Raw genomic sequence first — 22,266 nt, 5'->3', positions numbered from 1 at the left:
CAAACGCACACAATTTTGTACCTCAAAATCAATTAATTCAATTCAATACACCTAAGAAATAAAGGAACCATCATGCATTCAAAGTAACAACTCTGTTTTTCCTTTTTAAATTTTTATGTGAGTCCCAACTATTGCAATATAAATTAAGGATAACAACACAAACAAATTGAAAGGTCACTTCATCAGTGCTTCTCAAATCTGTGCAGAGAAACTTGCAAGTACTTCCCTGAGACATCAAACATTTGAAGAAAGTAACAGAACAGTCTCAAGTATTACACGATGCTTTGCTCATTAGACTGAGCTTGATAATAAACATATAATATCCTGCCTGGGCACTAGTATTACATGACCATATGATCCCTGCAATTCTGCATTAAAGGTGAGGACCTTCAATCCAAAGGAAACAATATTTTTGTAGTTTTACCTAAACTGTAAGCAGGTAGTTCTATTCTCGGTTCAGTTTAGTGCTTTTTTTTAACCTGCTTTAACCTTGTCGCTAAACAGAATGGGCTCATCATGACACACTAACAAGTGAACTGAGAGAGATGTAATGCGATGAGTGCATGATTGAAAAACATGCACCATTAATTAGGAGCCATAAGATAATACCATAAGTTACAGATTTTCAGGCAGCTACACTCGAAATCTTGTTTGACGATACTGCACCTGTTACTGTCCAAATGCATGTTCTAGGACATTGAGCAGAAGTCTCAATGCCCTGTGGACCCTCAGGTACAAGATTGCATCCTATGTGCAAGGATAATACTTTTCCAAAATACTCTGAACTGTTGCAGTTTCCAAAGAAATAAAAAATTTGGTCTTTTTCAATTATGTGAAACTCATATATCAATACTCCTTTATTATCATATCACCACTAAACTGAAATAGGTTTATTTACTGAGGAAACATAAGTTTCCCTTCTAGATGAATCCATATAGAGAAAAAAAATCAAGAAACATCAGAGAGAATATATTGGTCCCTTACCAGAAATCCCCACAAGAGCACACCCCATCTTCAAATCGGTGGAACCGATGATTATCCCTAAGAACCACAACTCTACCTGTGCACTTAGTTAGATACTTAATTGCATTGTGGCAATCATCACACACACGCAAATTCTTCATAACTCGGATTGGCACACCTTGTGGAACAATCAAAAGACCTAACCCTATTGCTAGCCTTTCACTGTGATACCTCACTGTTGCTCGCTTCTCATCCCCATCCACATCCTTAACCACTGCACTAGTGTCTGCCACATAACCAGCTGCCTCCATCTTCTCACCAACTTTCTCTAGCACCTTGTAAATTTCCTCACTTTGTTGGTGTCTCCTGCAGTTCGATACAAAGGTATGCACCTCCCCTGCAGCTTCCAACCAGCTAAGTCCTGTTTCTTTCCGTACACCTGCATCACGCATTGCTTTCCTAGCAAGAGCTACATCAATATGCCTTCCTGCAGCTGCATATGTGCTTGACAAAAGCATATGTGCCCCAGAGCTACGAGACCCTACACGACCAAGTAGGTCAACCATTGAAGCATAATGTTCAGCCTGTCGTTCAATGCCATAATCTTTCATGAGAGAAAAATATCGCTTCCCCTCATCAACAAGGCCAGCATGGCTACAAGCAGTGAGCAAGCACAGGAAGGTTATGTGATTGGTCTGGAATCCAGCGTTCTGCATCTCTATAAATCGCTCAAATGCTCCAGCAGTATGTCCATGCTGAGCAGATGCAATGAGCACTGCATTCCAAATGCCAAGGTTCTTCTCAGGTGCTTCATTGAACACCCGGTAAGCACACTCTACAAGCCCACACTTTGAGTAAACCGAAACAAGTGAGCTACCCACAAAAGGTGATGTATGAAGCGCTGTCTTTGTAGCCCTGGCATGCACCTGGGCTCCAAGCTCAGAGTGTCGCTGCAGCACATACTCGGATGATGCAAGAAACTGTGTAGTCATTCACCGGCACGGCCTCCTCAAGTGCCAAGCGGAAGATTCCCATCGCTGCAGGATGCATCCCCGCGTCAGCATACCCACAGATGAGTGCGGACCAGGAGACAACATTCCGTTCCGGCATTTCATCGAATAACCGTCGGGCGTCTGCAAGGTGGCCGCACTTGGCATACATGTCGAGAATCGCCGACCCAACAAACACGTCGCCTGCGAACGGAGTCCTGGCGGCGAGGCCGTGGAGCGCGTGAGGGGCGAACGGAGGGCGCGACAAGGTCTCGGCTGTAGTCTCCCACCGGCCGTCACTCGACGCCGGATACGAGGGAGATGAACACTGCTTGGTGGAAACTCAACTGCAAACACACACGATCACAGAGGAACACAGAGAATTGGTGCCGCACAACTACTCGGCTTTTTCAGACTCTATTGATTGATATATATATATATACATGCAGCAAGCAGCTCGTGGCCACTCAGTACTCAACGCCATGCACGCCACTTCTTCCTACTTGGCCGCGCCATCCCACGACCGAACAAGTGGAGTGCGAAGCTTCAGCTAAGACTTCGATGAAAACAACAGAGAACACACCTACGTGACTTGCCTCACCGTGAACAGAGCGCGATTCCAGCGTACATGACGCACCCACGACGGGTTCCTTTTATTGACCAAGGATAAAACAAACTAGCTAACTGAACCACTAAACCTGGACTGAATTGACTGAATGAAGCTAACAATCTCCCCCTGAAAGAAGCAATTTCAGCCCAGGTTGATAACACCGATCTTCTCACGAAGTTCACAGAACCTTGATCGCCCAAGCGCCTTCGTCATCAGATCGGCGAGCTGCTCCTGAGAGCTCGCAAACTCCAGCGAGATGCTTCCCTTGTCGATGCATTCACGAATAAAATGAAACTTTGTATCAATATGCTTACTTCGATCATGCAGCACAGGGTTCTTGCTGAGTGCGATTGCCGACATGTTGTCCATCTTCAGTTGAGGCGTCTGAGGATCGTCGCCGGTGACATCCTTCAGGAGCCTCGTGAGCCACACCGCCTAGCATGCTGCTCCAGCACCGGCAATGTATTCCGCCTCGCAGGATGAGAGCGCCACCACCGGCTGTTTCTGGGACTGCCAGGCCACCGCCTTCTGTCCCAGGAAGAAGATGATGCCCGTCGTGCTCTTCCTGTCATCTATACCCCCCCAGGTCGCTATCACTGTAGCCGATCAGTCTGTTGTCACCGTTGGACAGCTTGGGGTAGATGATGCCGTACTCAATTGTTCCGGCTATGTACCGGATCAAGTGCTTCACCGCCGCCATGTGCTCCTGCCTCGGCTTCTCCATGAAACGACTCACAAAGCCCACCGCGAACGAGATGTCCGGGCGAGTGTGAACCAAGTACCTGAGACTCCCCACCATGCTTCTGTACTCGGTGGCGTCGACCAGCGTCGTCGTTCCCTCCTTCGAAAGCTTCAGGCGAGCTTCCATTGGAGTGCTGCAAGAGTTGCAACCGGCCATGTTCGCCTTCTGCAGCAACTTACGGGCATATGCCGCCTGCCCGAGCATGATGGCAACTTTGGATTGCCTCACCTCGATGCCCAAGTAATAGGACAGCAACCCAAGGTCGCTCATCCTGAACAAGCGCAGCATCTCCGCCTTGAACTCCTCGACTCCACCCGCCTTGGCTCCGGTGATGATCAGGTCATCAACGTAGACACCGACCACCACCCGAGATTGCCCCTTGCCACGGGTATACATGCCGTGCTCACTGGTGCACCACGTGAAGCCGAGATCACACAGGCTAGCATCCAACTTCTGGTTCCAAGCCCTTGGGGCCTGACGGAGCCCGTAGAGCGCCTTCTTAAGGCGCAGCACCTTGTTCTTGTGGCCGGCTGCAGTGAACCCCGGCGGTTGTTGAACGTAGACCTCCTCCACGAGATCCCCATTTAGGAACGCTGACTTGACATCCATGTGATGAACAAGCCAACCCTCCTGAGCAGCTACGGCGAGCAACATTCTCAACGACTCTATCCTCGCCACTGGGGTGAACGCCTCCTCATAGTCGATGCCAGGCTTCTGGACATAGCCCTTGGCCACCAAGCGCGCCTTGTGCTTCATGATCGCCCCCTGCTCGTCGCGCTTGATTTTGAACACCCATTTGAGCCCAATGGCCCGGTGTCCAGGTGGGAGGTCGACTAGAGTCCAGGTCTTGTTCTCCTCGATGGAACTGAGCTCGTCCATCATGGCCTTCCGCCACGCCTCATCACCACTTGCCTCTTCGAACGTGGATGGTTCTCCGTCAATGGCGAGAAGCAGCTCCCCCCCAAACTCACGTGCAGCTTCTCCCGAGACTAGAGCATTACTGAGGATGTTGTCCACGGCGTGGAACCGTAGCGGCGCGTCGTCGGCGTTGTCGTCCAGCACCGGCTCCCCCGAGGGTGGAGAGACGAACTCCACGCCCGGTGATGCTCTTGGTGAAGGCGTGATGTGTGGTGTAGCGCCCTGTACCGGTGTCGCAGGCGATGCCGCGATACCCACTGTTGGCGTCGAGGGTCCCGGCGAGGCAGACTCCGTGCCTGCTGGCGACTGTGGTTCGTGTCCGTCGCCCGGAACGGACAGCGTCACGTACTCCACCGTGAACGGCTCCCCCGCCTCGGTGCTTGGCGCGTGGGCAGCAGCAGCTTCCCAGCTCCAGGGCCTACCTTCTTCGAACACTGCATCGCGCGAGATGCAAACGCGCTGTGTGCTCGGGTTATAGAACCTGTACGCCTTGGACCCCGGCTCATAGCCGATGAACACCATGGGAGTACTACGGTCGTCCAGCTTGCGCAGGTGACCGCCGGCAACCTTCACGTGTGCTGTGCAACCGAAAGTGCGAAAGAAATGCACGGCTGGCTTAGTACCACATACCAGACCTCATAGGGCATCTTCCCATCTACACTCCGTGTCGGCGACCGGTTCAGGATGAAGACGGCGGTGCAGACCGCCTCCCCCCAAAAACAGCCTGGCACGTTCATGCCCTTCATCATGCTCCGCGCCATCCCGAGCACCGACTGGTTCCGCCTCTCCACCACGCCGTTTTGCTGAGGCGTGTATGGCGCGGTGAGGTGGTGTTGCACGCCATGATCGGCGCAGTGCTCCTCGAACACCTGCGCCATGAACTCCCCGCCGTGATTTGTGCGCAGTGTGCCCAGCTTCTTGCCCGACTCGTTCTTCAGCCTCGCCTGCAGCCGGACGATCGCCTCCATGGCCTGGTCCTTGCTCACCAGCAGGACAAGCCACATATACCGGCTCCTGTCGTCCACGACGAGCAGGAACAGGCACTTCCCGCCCGGTGTAGTCGGAGTGATAGGCCCGCACAGATCCGCGTGCACGAGCTCCAGTGATCTGGTGGCGCGGTACTTGCTCGCCACCGGGAACGACTGTCGACGTTGCTTCCCGGCGAGGCAGCTTTCGCAGATTTGCTCGATGTGATCGATTTGTGGGAGTCCTCGCACCATGTCCTTCCTCGACAGCAGTTTTAGGCCCTGGAAGCCGAGATGGCCATACCTTGCATGCCACTTCCAGGCCACGTCGTCCACGTGCGCCGCGAGGCATACCGGAGTACTGATGTTGCCGACGAGGATGTAGAGGCGGTTTTCCGAACGCAGCACCTTTGCCAGGAGTCGACGTCGCTGATCCCAGATCCACAGGACGCCGTCCTCGATTAGCACCTTGTACTTGTCCTCGTCCAGTTGCCTGAGGCTGATGATGTTCGCCGTGAGCCTGGGGATGTAGTAGACACCCCCCAGCCTCTGGTGCTCCCCCGTCTTGCAGCTGAAGAGGATTGTGCCGCACCCATGGATGTCGACCATGGAGCCATCTCCAAACCAGACGGTTCCCCACACGCCGGTGTCGAGCTCGGAGAAAGCTGACCGCACACCGGTCATGTGGTTCGTCGCGCCCGTGTCGAGGATCCAGCGCGTCTGCCCATCGTCGGACTTCTCCCCGAGCTGGACGAACAACTTGTCCTCCCGGAGGGACACCTGCTCGCGCGCCGTGGCCTGGGTGGATGTTGCCAGCGCGTACCCCCATCATCAGTGCGGCATGGGCCTGTTCGTCCTTCTTCTTCTTGCGGCATTCATGGGCCCAGTGCCCCGTGTTGCCGCAGTACGCGCACTCGTCGTTGGCGAGACGCCGCTTGCCCTTCTTGCTGTCGCCGCCGGTGGATTGCTTGGAGCCTCCCGCGCTCCTGCGACCCTGGGGCGGGCCGCCACCACAGCCGCGTCGCTGGTTCGAAGCTGGTGGGCATCCGCCTCCTGACGCGCCCTCGCCGGTGATCTGCAGCCACGACATCACCTTGGCCACAAGCTCGTCCTCGGTGAGGTTGAGACTCGCCGTGGCTCCGCCTCTGCCGCTGGTGAGGCCATAGCGCTCCTCAGCCGCCTTGAGCCTCCTGATCAATTCCTCCACAGAGATCTGATCGAGATCGAGCAGGGTCTCGATAGCCATCACAATCTGCGCGTACCTTGGCGGTGTGGCCTGCAGAAACTTGTGGATTACTTCTGGCTCTGGGTACGCGGCGCCAAGAACCTCGAGCTAATTCGCGAGATCAGCGATGCGAACGCTGAATTCATCCACCGTCTCCCCATCCTTGAACTTGAGATCTTGGAACTGGCGCCGGAGCGTGTTGGCCTTCGCCTGGCGTACACGGTCGACGCCGAGGTGCATCTTCTTGATCGCATCCCACGCCGCCTTCGCAGTGGCCTTGCTGGCCGTGCTGCCGTGCAGCTCCTCCGGAAGCCCCAGCGTGATTGCCTCCAGCGCATTCCGATCGTCGACGAAGTCCGCCGTGCCGACATTCACGGCCTCCCACAAACTCCGCGCCTGGAGCTTGAGTTTCATGAGCACCGCCCATGAGTAGTAGTTGGTTTTGGTGAGAAGGGGATACTTGTGTTTCCCGGTCTCCTCACGCACGACCTGGTGGATCACCAGGCCACGATCGCCATCGCCGCCGCTGCCCAAACTGCCCATGCCGTGACTTCCGTGTCGCGGCGAGGACGAGCGGTTCCTCCGTCGATCCATGAAGGCAGTAGCAATCGCACGGTCGCGCGTCCACCGACGGAACCAGGCTCTGATACCCAATGTAGTCTCCCACCGGCCGTCACTCGACGCCGGATACGAGGAAGATGAACACTGCTTGGTGGAAACTCAACTGCAAACACACACGATCACAGAGGAACACAGAGAATTGGTGCCGCACAACTACTCGGCTTTTTCAGACTCTATTGATTGATATATATATACATGCAGCAAGCAGCTCGTGGACACTCAGTACTCAACGCCATGCACGCCACTTCTTCCTACTTGGCCGCGCCATCCCACGACCGAACAAGTGGAGTGCGAAGCTTCAGCTAAGACTTGGACGAAAACAACGGAGAACACACCTACGTGACTTGCCTCACCGCGAACAGAGCGCGATTCCAGCGTACATGACGCACCCATGATGGGTTCCTTTTATTGACCAAGGATAAAACAAACTAGCTAACTGAACCACTAAACCTGGACTGAATTGACTGAATGAAGCTAACATCGGCAGCGGCGACGGCCTTCGCAGCCGAAGGGATGTTGCGGTCGGTGGCGGGGACGCCCGCCGCGAGCATGTGGCGGAACGTGTCGAAGGCGGCGGAGGCGAGGCCGTTCTAAGCGAAGGAGGAGATGAGGGAGGACCATGCCGCGGGAGAGGGCGGCGCGGGGAGGTCGGGGAAGGCGTGGAGGGAGAGGTCCGGGAGCGCGCAGCGCGCGTAGAAGGTAAGTAGGTGATGCCCAAGCAGCGTGTGGGAGGAGGCGGTGGCGGGGACGGGGACGTGTCCAGCCTTGAGGAGGTGGCCGTGGAGCTGCTGTCCTTTGGGGAGCGCGCGGGCGGCGGAGAGGGCGACGAGGAGCTCTGACAGCTCGCGCGCGACGGTAGGCAGCGGCAGCGGCGCGGGCATTGCGGGTGACAGCCTGTGCAGTGGCCAGTGGAAGGGCACGAGTCGCGCGGGTTGAAATATTTTCGCCCTTGAACTGGGCCTGGGCTAATGTAAATGGTGTAATTTCAATGGCAGGGAGCCTGGGCCGGCATATTTTGGCCGTTGCTTCACAAGCCGACCTAGAACTCAGCCCAACAAAGCCTTTATTTGTTCTCATCGACGAAGAGAAAGAAGAAAGGAAAAAGTCATTGCAATTTGCAATGTAAAGCAATGCAAAGTAACATCCCTGCCCTAGTTTAAAAAAAAGTAACACCCCTGCCCAGCTGCCATATCGGATGGTGACTTTGCACTGACGTGGCGTTAACGTGTGTGAGTGGTTTTATTGAGTAGACATATGACTTGGCGACTATACCGTGATGATCCAGTGCTGCATTTAAGTTTATCATGCGCATCACGATCATAGTTTGCACTGGCGGAATGTCTAGCGCCCGGACGTTCGGACGTGGCTAGCGTCCGAACACCCGCACCTACTGCTGCCGGCTTCATGTGGGGGCCCGTGCCGCTCTATGTCCCGCACCCGCACCGCACCATGTCCTGTGCTCGCACTGTGGCCCACGCCGTTTCGTGTCCCGCGCCCGCACCGTGGCTGGCCCGCGCCGTTTCATGTCCCGTGCCCGCACCGTGGCCTGCGCACGCTTTGTGTCCTGCGCCCGCACCGTGGCGTCCCATGCATACCCACGCACATGCAGGCGGGCCTAGCAGCTACGGCAGATGGCTGCTGCAGATGGTCCCCACTGCAACATATGCAACACCAAGATCTATTTTTGCAACATCTATATGAAACACTCGCAGCATACGTCCGAAACAATTTGAACACTTATAACATACGTCTGAAACACTAGGAAAACACGTTTGTAGTCATTGCAAAACATATGCAACATGCAGATAAAACACTTGCAACATGTGTTTGAAACACCTGAAATATTTAAAACATACGCTTGCAACATGCATGTATACGCAACTTTTAGATCTACTTTTGGAATATCTAGATGAAACGCTTGCAGCATACGTCTGAAACAGATGAAACATTTGGGACATACACTTGAAAACACCATTACAACATGTGCAACATCCTGATCTACTTTTGCAACATCGATATAAACACTTGCAACATACCTCTAAAACATTTGAAACACTTGAAATAGACGATTGCAATATGCAGTTCCAACGCAACATCTCCTTTCTGTTTGGGAGAATGGATCCTCGTCTCGGCGTGTGGAGTTCTATCTCGGCCATCGTGGGCTGCACGCGGGCGAGTTCCACCCCGACCACAGCGAACTGGGTAGGCGGGGTGCGAGATGTGCATGGGCGGGCTCCATCTGGGCTGCTGTGAGTTGCACGCGGGCGAGCTCCACAACCGACCATAGCGAGCTGGATAGGCGGAGGCAGAGGTCTTCCTGGTCTTTGACTAGGCGTCCGGCCCCTATGGTGGAGGTGGCAACGGTGTAAGTGCAATAAAGCCCTAATGTGGGTTTTGGTGATAATGACCACACAATTAGGGTACTAACGAGATTTCTAGAGATGACAAGCAGATAAAATGAGAAGAAGGATTAAACACATGATGGTGGAGTCCTGAATTACAAAAGGACATGGCATCCAACTCAAAAGGCGTTTATAATTCATTTATATTTTGAAATTGAGTTTAGGAAAAGCCGTACTACAAAGGGGGATACAATGCACAAGCTTCAACGTGCAACTTAGTGCTAAAATTACCCACCAAAATGTCCACATACACATAGCCATGACAACACATTTTCACTCTTCATTCTTTGGTTATCAGGGTAGAGCGGCAGTGCCGCGCCGTGACTTGCTTTTATGACCGTTGGAGAAGGGAGTAGTTCCTTTACTTCCCTTCTCTCCCAACGGTCACATTCGTCCATTTGCTTCCAAACTCAACTAAAGCAGCTCTCTTCCTCTCTCACTCCATTGGACCTCCTCAAGCTTCTCTCATCGATTCCCTTCTAATTCCTTGAGAGATTGAGCCTCTAAACTGAGAAAGAAAGCTCTCCAACTTGTTCTTCATCGCCTAAAGCACTTGGTTCACGTTCAAGCCGGTGGATTGTGTTTGTTACTCTTGGAGCTTGATCTTGGCTGGCTAGAGCGTCACCCGTGGAGCTTGCCAACTTGTGTGGCAACCCCGGAAGGTTTGTAATCACCCCATTCATCTAGTAGAAACACCCTCATCTCAAAAGTTCACTCTCTTGACTTGAGAACGAGGACAGGGTTCCGTGAAACCTAGGCCTTTGTGGCTTCCTCGATAACCTAAACTTAGGCAAGCCTTAGTGGTGAGCTAAACCACGGGATAAATCAGTGTCTCACCTATGTTCTTGTTATTTGCTTTGTTATACTTGTGTTTGCGGTGATTCTAAGGTTTGGTCCCAATCTACTTGTTTATGCACTTCCATCAACATTCACGTGGTGAAATAGGCTCTACCCTACCCTAGGAACCTTAGTAAATTACTCGATCTAATTTCCATTGCTTACATTTGGATTTATAGTCTCGGTTGTCAGTTAGAGCAGCTCCCAGAGTCGCACTACCACGCCTGCATTTGACGTTTGTTCGAGTTGAATTTTTGTAGGCCTATTCACTCCTCCTCTAGGCGTACCAGTGATCCTACAAGTGTCTCCCTTACCACGGGCGGGCGGCGCAACATGGCCGGTGGAGCTCGTGCATACGCGGCTAGCGGCGACGCTCGTGTGGACGCAGGCGCTAGCAAAGCTCGTGCAAACATGACTGAAGGGCGGGCGGTGCGGTGGAACTGATGCGAATGGAGAAGATAAGAAAGATGTCGCTCTCTTTTATTTTTTTATTTTTTGGAGAAATCGTGTATGCCGATGAGGGGAGCAAGCCTATGGGCCGGTCCGCCCAGCTAGACATGTCTGGACTGACTTACGCGGAATAGACACCCGTGATAGAGCATTAGCATTGCACTAAAGTTCATATTTTGAAACTTGTATAGAAAAAATTATATGTTCTAGGCTCTGTTGCTAGTCGGCAGCCGTGGAGCACCGATGAACAATCCGTCAGTACACAACCATGCATGAATTTTGAACTACCAAGCTCTATTCACCCTTGGCCCCACTTGTAAGTCATACCTGGCAGCTCTCCATGACCCAATGACCACCATGAGCTATCTCTCTTTCCCCTATCTCACTCTCCTTCTCTCTTTTCCACTCTCTCTAGTTCTTGCTTCAACCACCCCTTTGGTCATCTCTCAAGCAAGGAGAAGGAAGAAAGAGTGGGCAACAAGCAAGAGAAGCATCAAGGAAGGCCAAGGAGATCGTCAAGATCATCCCCAACCAGCCCTTGCTAGGAGTTGAGCAAGGAGAGGTTCATTCCCCCCTTGCAAGAGGAGGCTTCAAGGAGGAGGAACAAGGAGGAGGCTGAGTACGAGGTAGAAGTGGCAAATCCAAGTCCTCAAGATCCATCTTTGCCTCTTCTCCATACCTTGGTAGGTTGAATCTTGAACAAAGCCTTCTTTTGAATCATAGAGACCAAGGTTTAGCTAGTTATTGACACATAACTCTTTTGAATAGCTTAATCTTAACCTAGGCTTGTTATAACCAATGTACCTTGGTAGATGTGTTCTTTGAGACCTTATAAACACACTTGTAAGACCCCTTGCACATGCACATACCACTCCCACACTTAGCATCCACAAGATCACTTAGTGCACAAGAACTATGCACTGACGGACAATCCATCGTGCATTCACGGATGGTTCATCGAGAGGTTCTAGAGCACCCTCGCTAGAAGTGCCAATCCCATGAACAATCCATCAATCAATGTTGGACGGTCTGTCAAAACCCACACTTAGTCATTTTCACTCATAGAACACAAGGTTGGACGGATAGTCCATCCTTCTATGATAGACGGTCCGTTGATTTTTCCCTCTCCAGTCCAAAGAGATCGTTTTGGTGCATGACTAGATAGATAGTTTGTCCATCATTGTCGGGTAGTCCATCAATCCTTACACTTAGCACATTTTGTTTTGAGTCCCATGGATGATCTACTATCACCTATTCAACAGTCCGTGGAACTTCGATAAATAGTCTGTCACGTGTTAACGGACAGTCTGTCAGTGGGCTAACAACACCTATCCTTCACAAGTTTAAGTACTTGTACACTATCAGCCTAGTTGGTTACCATGTGTTTTTATACATGACCATGTATCTATTCAAGCATTTCATATCAATATAAGCATTGCATTTACTCATTCATGTCATACATCATATGGGGGAGGAAGTACACAAGGAGGTGACCATGAGAACAATGTTGAGCCTGAACTCAAAGTCGTTGTTCCACCCGCTAAGTACGAAGGCATGCATCTAAGCATTCTTCTACTATTTACAATTGCATTAACTTGAATATGTTATCTGTTACATTTATGTTGCCATATGACTAGAAACCCACTTTACCTATTTGAGCTTGTAACCTTGTATTGTCTCCATTGTACCTTGTAACATAAATGTTTTGCTTTTGTTAGAACATACTCTATGCTTGCATGCTTAGATGCTGTAGAAGTTGAGATGGTGATGGGTTTCTCATTACTAGCGTGTTGTAGGAAATGTTTAACCACTAATCAACATTAAACATGAGCAATGGTCTAAAACTTGTCCGTATGTTAAAATTTGACTTGAAGATGGCAAGGAGTTGGGTCATGGCAAGATGGGGAGATCTTGAATGTCATAGCTCATTGGAGCGGTTAAGGACCGTGTATCCATCATAGTAAGTTTTGAACATAAAACTGTATATACCACTTGCAATGTTATGGGTATAGTAGGCTTAGTACCTTGTTGCAACCGGGTGTCCCATGGATTCAGCGTGAGGTGTAGCGCAAGGAAGCTAGAAGAGCTATTACCTCATCTCACTGTCTAACCGTTCATGGGCAGTTTGGCTGAGCTCAGGAAAGGTTGAGGCTCAACTTACTCCTTACGTACCAACAGGTCGTATGGGTTGTAACTGTTGTCTTTGGTTGGGTAAACTTGTACCCCCTCTATAGAGTTTTGAATCTTATCCTTGTTTATCTCTTCTAGATTCAGATGTGTTGATCAAAAGGACTCATGGAAGGTCAAGCTCCAATATGTTGCTTATCGCTCTGACATGATCAACCATGCAATGCTTGCTTAGTCAAGTAGACCACTTTACTTTATGAACAAAACACCTTTATGTGAAACCAAATATTTTCCTTGCTACAGCTTAGTGCATGATCCTTGTTTATTTAATTATGGGTAAGTCCTATTATAATTGTGTACTCATGATACTACTTGTTGAGTTTTTGTAGGTGAGGTTGCCCTCGCTTATGGGTTCTTCTATGTGCTCGAGTCCACCATGGACTAGGAGTATTAGAGGCCCTCCTTTTGAGGCATAGGTTCATGGTTGTGGCATGGACCATGGACGTGTATCAAAAACTGTCATATGTTAAAGACTTTCACTTAGACTCTGATGTGTGTTGTGTTATTATGAACTAATTTTTGGAACAATGTGTTGTAAACTTAAGTAGTACATTTGTTTAATGTGATGTGAACTTGTGGTGAATCATGTGGCACCTTGTCTTTTGCAACTGATCCTGGATGAAGGCTGAATAGATGCATGCTATATGGGTAGTACACTGGAATGACCAGACGGGTTGGGTTTGGGTTAAGTGCGATCAATGGACGATAGTGTAGCCTAAGCACCCTGTCCGGTAGCATAGCCTAACCATCATGTCATATACTAATTAATCAAATAATAATATAAACATAAAAGACAACAAAATCTTGGAAACCACATTGCAGCGTCACCTCTCCTTTAACCCATGCTCCCTCCATCCAAATACCAACTGCCTCTTCCATCACTTCCACTGCGATATTAGCTTTGTTGTTGTGGTTGATGACCACATGGTTGCACGCCTCAACAACACATTATGGTCAAACATCCCAAGCTCCAACATGTGGTGCTACACTTTGTTATGATGTCAGGGAGGTGGGGCCATCATAGCCCATAAATCACAGAGCAAAATGCTGCCAATTTGCAACAAAAATAACTAATTTTTAATTTCTGTAATGCCAAACGCCTAACAAATCTAAAGATGATTAAGAGCATCTCTACCAGATCTCTTAATTACATCTTCTATAAATTATTTTAGGATAATATAGTACTTAAAATCAATTTAGCTATAAGAGAACACTAGCAGATTACCTAAAACTTGTCTCCTATATTTCTTTAGGGATGGAGAGATGAGGTTGTCTTCTTTGTTTAGGAGAAAGGATGCTTCTTTTAGGAGGTTTCTTAAAAATCATAGGGATAGCATATGAGATAAAATACTACTTTTTAGTATTAGAAACTTGGATAAGATATTTGGTGGGTGCTCTAAGAGCAACTCTAAGAATATCTTTATATCTTTCCTAATTGATAGAAATAGAGGTTTTTGTGAAAACGATACTCTCCAACAACTTCTTTAACTATATCTCCAAATATGATATTTCTCTATTTTGAATATTTCGCTAGGCAAAGATAGAGAGGAGGGATGATTCTAGAGTGTGTATAGGATATAGAAAAACTGTTGGAAGATGAAAAGATATAAAAATGGCTTTTATTCAAATGGTTTTCTGAATAATAATATAGAAGATGAGTTTAAAAAAACTCTTAGGTGATGCTCTAAGCTCTCAGGTGAGACAAAGAACCAATCCCCTTTCACGAACTAACAGCACCTCAGCAATGGTGGGTCAGCAAAGGTGTAAATATGATTTTTCCCCAAGAAATTGCACCGAGCAAAATGCCCCCTCTACTATTGGCAATAAAAATCACTAACTTTTAATTTCTTTAATGTCAAATGCCTAACAAATCTAAAGACAAATAAGAGCATCTCTACTATATCTTGAATCTTCTTAAATTGTTTTAGGATAGTACTTAAAAGCAATTTAGCTATAAGGAAGCCTAGCAGATTACCTAAAACATATCTCCTATATTTCTTTAGGGATACAGGAGAGGAGGTTTGTCTTCTTTATTTAGGAGAAAGGGAATGAGATCTCTTAAAAATTACTCCCTCCATCCCAAAATAAGTGTTGTTCTCGCTTCCCGAGAAGTGAAACGCTTTAAACTTTGACCAAATATATATAAGAAAATATTAATATTTATAGTATATAATTAGTATAATTAGATAGATCATTGAATCTATTTTTATAATAAACTTTTTTAAGATACAAATGTTGCTAATATTTTTTTCAAACCTAGTCAAACTTATAAAAGTTTGACCAGCGTGAATATCACAGACACACTTGTTTTTTGGGATGGAGAGAGTACATGCATAGAAGATGAGATATGAGATTTGTATCTCCTAAAATATATTTTTCTATTATAGGAGCTTGGATATATAGGATATATCTGGTGGAGATGCTCTAAGAGCAACTCTAAGAATTTTTTTTTATCCTTTCTAATCGATAGAATAGAGGTTTTGATAAAAAAAGGGTAAAGTTCAATTTACACCCTCCAATTTTCACCAAAGTTCGGATTTCAACCTCAAACTATAAAACCGGATAACTTTGGCCCTCCAACTCTGGAAACCGTTCAACTTTCAACCTTCTGGACGGTTTTATGGGTGAACAGTAACTTTTGATATTTTCGGGAGGTGCCAAAATTTTATATTATTTTTTCGAGCATCTTAACGTCCTCAAATGAAAAAACTCAAAACTACAAAGTTGTAGATCTCATCGAGGTCTACAATTTACATATAAAAATTATCTTCATCCAACATCGTATCGAAGGGTTTTATATTTTTTGAAATTTGAGTCTCATCACGCGACAAAATATGGTGCTAAAATTTTATATTATTTTTTCGAGCATCTTAACGTCCTCAAATGAAAAAAATTAAAACTATAAAGTTGTATATCTCATCGAGGTCTACAATTTACATATAAAAATTATCTTCATCCGATATCGTATTGAAGGGTTTTCTATTTTTTGAAATTTGAGTCTCATCACGCGACAATTTACATATAAATATTTGTCGCGTGATGAGACTCAAATTTCAAAAAATAGAAAACCCTTCAATACGATATCGGATGAAGATAATTTTTATATGTAAATTGTAGACCTCGATGAGATATACAACTTTATAGTTTTAATTTTTTTTCATTTGAGGACGTTAAGATGCTCGAAAAAATAATATAAAATTTCAGCACCATATTTTGTCGCGTGATGAGACTCAAATTTCAAAAAATATAAAACCCTTCAATACGATGTTGGATGAAGATAATTTTTATATGTAAATTGTAGACCTCGATGAGATCTACAACTTTGTAGTTTTTAGTTTTTTTTTCATTCGAGAACGTTAAGATGCTCGAAAAAATAATATAAGATTTCGGCGCCTCCCGAAAATATCAAAAGTTACTGTTCACTCGCAAAACCGCCCACAAAGTTGAAAGTTGAACGGTTTCGAGAGTTGGAGGGCCAAAGTTATCCAGTTTTGAAGTTTGAGATTGAAATCCGGACTTTGGTGAAAGTTGGAGGGTGTAAATTGAACTTACCCAAAAAACAATACTCTCCAACAGCTTTTTTAATTTTATCTTTGTGATTTTAAACTCTCTAAATAATGGTTTTTTAGAGGGTAAGTTTTTAAAAGACTCTTGGAGGTGCTTTAAGCTCTCATGTGAGACAACGAACCAATCCTATTTCACTGTTAACACCAAATTAAAACTAACAGCTCCTCAGCAATGGTGGGTCGGCGAACGGCCCGTTGAGCACTCCATGGGAGATGACATCGTACGCCTTCTCCGTCATGTGCATGCCGTCCCAGCTGGCGAAGCCGCTCGGGTTGCCCCAGAGCCTGGCCATTCTGTTGCACGGTCTGCTGATGTGGTACGGCTGGTCGTCGCCACCGCAGCACGCCGTCAGGGGGTCGCCGATGCCGAACCTGTGCGGGTCCCTGATGAACTCCATGGCGGCACCATAGTAGTCGGCGTAGATGAGCTTCACGTCGGGGTGCTGCGCCCTGAGCCGGCCGACCTCGCCGCGCAGCGCCTGGTTGTGCCTCTGGGAGAAGTCGTTGAACCACCGGAGGCACCCGTGCTCGTCGTAGTCCGCGCGGTTGTTGCTCTTGTACCCGCTCAGGTACGCCGGTACACACCCGATGGGGAAGTTGTTCGGGATCACGATCGCCTTCGCGCCCATACCGATGAGCTCCTGCATGCAAAAATGCACGCATGCAATAATGCAAGCTCCCTTAAGAATGACTAGAAAAACAAATGCGCATGCACTCGATCTGATCAAGATTTGTAACGACGACGACGACGACGAGACGAAGTCCAAGCAACAGCGGGCACACCTTGGCAGCAGAGCCAATCGTCGCGATGATGTCTGGGATGAACTGGTTGGCTTGCTCGCGAGGCCTGCGGGCGGCGAACCAAAAGTTGTAGTCGTTGCCGCCGATCTCTCCCAGCACTATGAGAGACTCGCTCAGGATCTGCCTCTTGGCGCCTGACGGAATGATTTGTGCAAAGGAAAACCAATCGATTGGGCACATGAACGAATTATTCTCTAATGAACGTATACTTACCATCCCAGGGAGCAATTCGTTGCAGCATTTCTTTGAACCATCCCATCTGCACGCCCAGGCAACAGGCCCAGCTTACGTCGTGGCTCCACCTGCGGAAGTACTCGGGGGGCATCGCCGTGGAGCCAAACACAGCGAAGTTAGCGCCAGTCGGGAACAGCCCCGTGTCCTTCTGCGGCAGATTTGGTGGTATCAGTGGCAGCTGGAACGCTTGAGCTGAAAGAATGCATGGTGGTAGGTCAGTGGGTGATCGAGGGTTAACACGCATGCATTGGCATTGTATGTGTTCATCATGTATATATGCACAGGCTGATCGTTGCAGTACTCACCGTAGAAATCGATGAGGACGCGGCCGTCGCTGATGCGGCCGGTGGGATGGTGGAAGTAGGTCATGCCAAATGGGTACTCCACTATCGGGCCGCTGCGCGCGAAGTTGCCGGTGTCGATGAGGGAGTCACCGAAGCTGAAAATGCGCTTGTAGCAGCCGCAACGCCCGGCTGGAGCGTTGAGCAGGAGGACAACGAAGATGAGGAAGATGAGCAGGGAGACGGAACGGTGTCGGCAGCTGAAACCCATCATCTCTGAACACTACTGGTCCTTCTCTCGCTCGTTCTGCAGGGTTCTCCAGATGGCTTCGTTGGACCACCTTCTATAGAAGTCTCTTTTTTTTTTTTTTGCGAGACCTTCTATAGAAGTCTTGAGCGGTGACTTTGTCCTTCTAACTTTGATCCAAAATAAATGCACATTTCACTTTCTAATAAGTCAAACCTTCTAACTTTGATCTAATATCTACAAAAATGCACTAATATTTATGATGTATGATAAGTATCATTAGATTGAGCATGGATTATATTTTTTATAATAAACTTATTTAGAGATACAAATATTGATGGTATTTTCTATAATTTTGTAGTTAAACTTATTAAAAAAAATTGACTCATCGAAAAGCGAGATGTGCATTTATTTTGGGATGGAGGGAGTAGGTATTTAGTATATATCGCAGTGGGTCTCTCTCTACAATTAAATGACTGTAAATCCTTGTTTAAGAAAGAAAATCAGTAAGGTTCTATTTGGATGTTGGTATTCAGGCTGAGAAATTGAATTGGCCTAGAAGGAGAGGGACTTAAATATTCGGAAAGATTAACAAGATATGCTATGGCGTCCTTTTTTGGAGTGGGATATGTTATGGATAGATTTGGAACAAGCAATATCTTACTATTACTAAATGAGATTTTTTTTTGGAACTTCTATACTAATCTTCACGCTAGTCTATCAACCAATTGCTCTCACATGGGCTAGAATACCTAAGCATTAGCCATTATTTAATACATCCGACTAATAAAAAATTACTTATATTAAATTATAAGTTGATAAACATATCAATTGTTGATCAATAAGCTTTTTCATTCATATCCGTAGTTCACCTTCAATATGATTTAAAACCTTAGCTTAAACTATGGTAGCTCTTAGCTTGTTGTAGCTGATGTCATTAATCTAAATTTTGATTTTCAAATATTAGTTTTATTGATTCCTACAAATTTTTTATGCTCAAGTTAATTAAGTTGAAACTCTTGCTTTTATTGTATCTTTTTTAACACTTTTTTTTTTTTTGAAAATAAGAACGTTAATTCATTAACTACACTCTTAAGTGTTATGATGGTGTAAATAATCATTCAAAACCTGCACTATGTTGCTTAAGATTAGTGGTAGAGCTTGAAGAAAGATCTAGGATGGGTAGCAAAACTAATATCAAGGAGATATTAATATTTAAGCCTTATAATGAATTATTGACTATTTATTTCAAAGGAATCTTAAAGGCCAAGAAGATATAACCACTCTTGGTCTATACTTTCTCCACTTCTCATGTTGTTTGGATTTTCTTATCAAAGAATTATATATATGCAGTAATGGTTATACTATCAATATAGATATGTCAAACATTTTAGTTAAATTGATAAATATATCTATAGTAAGAAACATTTTAGAGACACTAAGAAAATATTTTTCAAGATTGTTGAACATAAGACATATGTTTATCCCATCCATGCATGTATAATTAGTCTACATAATGGCACAACATATATGTACTTTAATTAAATATTAGTAGAAGTGGATAATGTAGAAATATATATACTCTATGGGATATTTTAGGGTAATGTAGAAATATATATACTCTATGGGACATTTTAGGTTTTTAAATAATTACAGAGATAATAATTTAGATGCAAAATTAAAGGGGCTACTTATATTATCTATCATAATAGATACGGTGCCTAGTTGGATGAAAATTTTAAGTTTACTCTAGATCCCGTTCACTAGTAGAGAACAGACCTTTGATCCTCGGTCAAAATGGGCTCTAATCCCGGAATTTTTTGCGCCCGGGACTACAAATACCTTTAGTCCCGGTTGGTGGCTCCAACCGGGACTAAAGGTCCCTGCCCAACGGCTACTGCGCCAGACAGAGGTGGCAGGGATCTTTAGTCCCGGTTGGAGCCACCAGCCGGGACTAAAGGTATACTTTTACTCCTGGTTGGTGGCTCCAACCGGGAGTAAAGGTCTACTCCCGGGCCATGGCTGCGCCCGGGGTTGGAAAGTTACCTTTAGTCCCGGTTGGAGCCACCAACCGGGACTAAAGGTCCCCCCTTTATATTCCGGCCGTCTCCTTCCTTCCCGAGCCCGAGCTCAACACATTTTGAAGCTCACTGCAGTAGTGTTCTTGCTTCCTCCCTCCCTCCATTGTTCCTCCATCCATTCTTCGATTCCTCCGTCGATTTCTTCGATTTCTTCGTCGATTCTTCAGTTGTAAAGGTTACCAATCTCATACTCTCATTTTTCACCATTGTCTTATCTCATTTTGTTCACTATATATATATGGTTCTTTATTGTGGTTTTTTTTCATTTGTAAGCAATTTGAGCTTAAAATCACTTCAAGCTTGCATATTTACATGAAAGAAGGTTAAAGTAGCTAGTTGAACTTGCGGACCGTGTTCATCTCGGCGACCATGTTCTCTGCCGAGCGGTAACAGACGTCAAGGAGGAGCTTTGATTCTACAAGGGAGAGTGGCAACGGTCGTGGAAGACCGTGTTCCCTTCCTCGTAGAATCGGAGCTCTTCCGTGGCAAGTACGATGCCGTCCGGTAGAGAAATGCTCGCCGAGATGATCACGTAAGCAAGCTCAACTAGTACGGAAGATTATTTATTCATATGTCCCGATATCGTCGCAGTAGTCTGTCAATCACCGTACTTTTTATTTTAACTTTTTATGAAATAAAAACTTAGAAAATAGTTAGAAAATTATAGAAAATCCGTACTAGTTGAACTTGTGGACCGTGTTCAGCTCGGCGAGCATGTTCCCTGTCGAGCGGTAACGGACATCAAGGAGGAGCTTTGATTCTACGAGGGAGAGCGACAACGGTCGTGGAAGACCGTGTTCCCTTCCTCGTAGAATCAGAGCTCTTCCTTGACCAAGTACGGTGCCGTCCGGTGGAGAAATGCTCGCTGAGATGATCATGTAAGCAAGTTCAACTAGTACGGATGGTTATTTATTCACATGTCTCGATATCGTCGCAGTAGTCTGTCAATCACCGTACTTTTTATTTTAACTTTTTATGAAATGAAAAACTTAGAAAATAGTTAAAAAATTATAGAAAATCCGTACTAGTTAAACTAGCGGACCGTGTTCATATCGGCGAGCATGTTCTCTGCCGAACGGTAACAAACGTCAAGGAGGAGCTTTGATTCTACGAGGGAGAGCGACAACGGTCGTGGAAGACCGTGTTCCCTTCCTCGTAGAATCGGAGCTCTTCCTTGACCAAGTACGGTCCGGTGGAGAAATGCTCGCCGAGATGATCACGTAAGCAAGTTCAACTAGTACGGATGGTTATTTATTCACATGTCTCGATATCGTCGCAGTAGTCTGTCAATCACCGTACTTTTTGTTTTAACTTTTTATGAAATGAAAAACTTAGAAAATAGTTAGAAAATTATAGAAAATCCGTACTAGTTGAACTAGCGGACCGTGTTCATTTCGGCGAGCATGTTCTCTGCGGAGCGGTAACGGACGTCAAGGAGGAGCTTTGATTCTACGAGGGAGAGCGGCAACGGTCGTGGAAGACCGTGTTCCCTTCCTCGTAGAATTGGAGCTCTTCCGTGGCCAAGTACGGTGCCGTCCAGTGGAGAAATGCTCGCCGAGATGATCACATAAGCAAGGTCAACTAGTATGGATGGTTATTTATTCACACATCCCGATATCGTCGCAGTAGTCTGTTATGTGTGTACACTCCCATTCTTCTGTTAATTTGCGGAAATATTATGTGAATTACTTACCTGCCGCAGTAAAAGACGAGAACACAATGACCATTAAAAATATCATTGTTTAGAGATCTAGATAATTTTATAGTTTCTTAATTTTATTTGTTTATAAAAGGAGAAATTTATAGTGTATTAAAAAATGAGTATAGAGAGTAGATGGCAACTGCTTCTGGGTCCTCAGCCTCTCATGGGTTTCCAAAGCGACTTAGGCCGGGCCTCCCTCTCATTCCATGCGGCAAGTGTCGTGATGAGACGAAGATTGTGATGGAGTACCGAGTGAAGAAGGAGGGTCCCAACAAGGACCGTATCTTCTACAAGTGTCCAGATCACAATGTAAGTTATTTTATCGTATTTAATGATTATGGTTAGTTTATACCTATTTTCATGATGGTTGTGATTAAAGTTCTAATTTTTTGTTTTAATTTCAGTGGAATGGAGGTGGACGATGTTCAGGCTTCTACTGGGAGGA

General features: G+C 46.5%; 1 protein-coding gene and 1 pseudogene across 1 annotated transcript; both read right to left on the bottom strand.

The window, feature by feature from the left end:
* Window positions 1–980: 980 nt before the first annotated feature.
* LOC136452613 (putative pentatricopeptide repeat-containing protein At5g52630) lies at window positions 981–7,914 on the bottom strand (annotated as a pseudogene).
* An 8,716-nt stretch (window positions 7,915–16,630) lies between these two features.
* LOC136452612 (GDSL esterase/lipase At1g28600-like) lies at window positions 16,631–18,065 on the bottom strand. Its single transcript, XM_066453218.1, has 4 exons — window positions 17,816–18,065; window positions 17,490–17,702; window positions 17,259–17,410; window positions 16,631–17,116 (listed from the first exon to the last, which is right to left on the bottom strand). The coding sequence occupies exons 1-4, from the start codon at window positions 18,063–18,065 to the stop codon at window positions 16,631–16,633; spliced, it is 1,101 nt and encodes a 366-aa protein (XP_066309315.1).
* Window positions 18,066–22,266: the final 4,201 nt, after the last annotated feature.

Source organism: Miscanthus floridulus, chromosome 5 (genome assembly GCF_019320115.1).
Source record: "Miscanthus floridulus cultivar M001 chromosome 5, ASM1932011v1, whole genome shotgun sequence".
In the NCBI taxonomy this organism is placed as follows: Eukaryota; Viridiplantae; Streptophyta; class Magnoliopsida; order Poales; family Poaceae; genus Miscanthus; species Miscanthus floridulus.
Note: the sequence above shows the minus strand (reverse complement) of the source record. Positions and strands in the feature narration are given on the sequence as shown.

Coding starts and splice junctions, on each gene's coding strand:
- LOC136452612 (XM_066453218.1), bottom strand. CDS start 18,065: ATGATGGGTTTCAGCTGCCGACACCGTTCCGTCTCCCTGCTCATCTTC. Junction 17,411..17,489: donor ACGAATTGCTCCCTGGGATG/GTAAGTATACGT, acceptor TCATTCCGTCAG/GCGCCAAGAGGCAGATCCTG. Junction 17,117..17,258: donor CGATTGGCTCTGCTGCCAAG/GTGTGCCCGCTG, acceptor TTTTGCATGCAG/GAGCTCATCGGTATGGGCGC.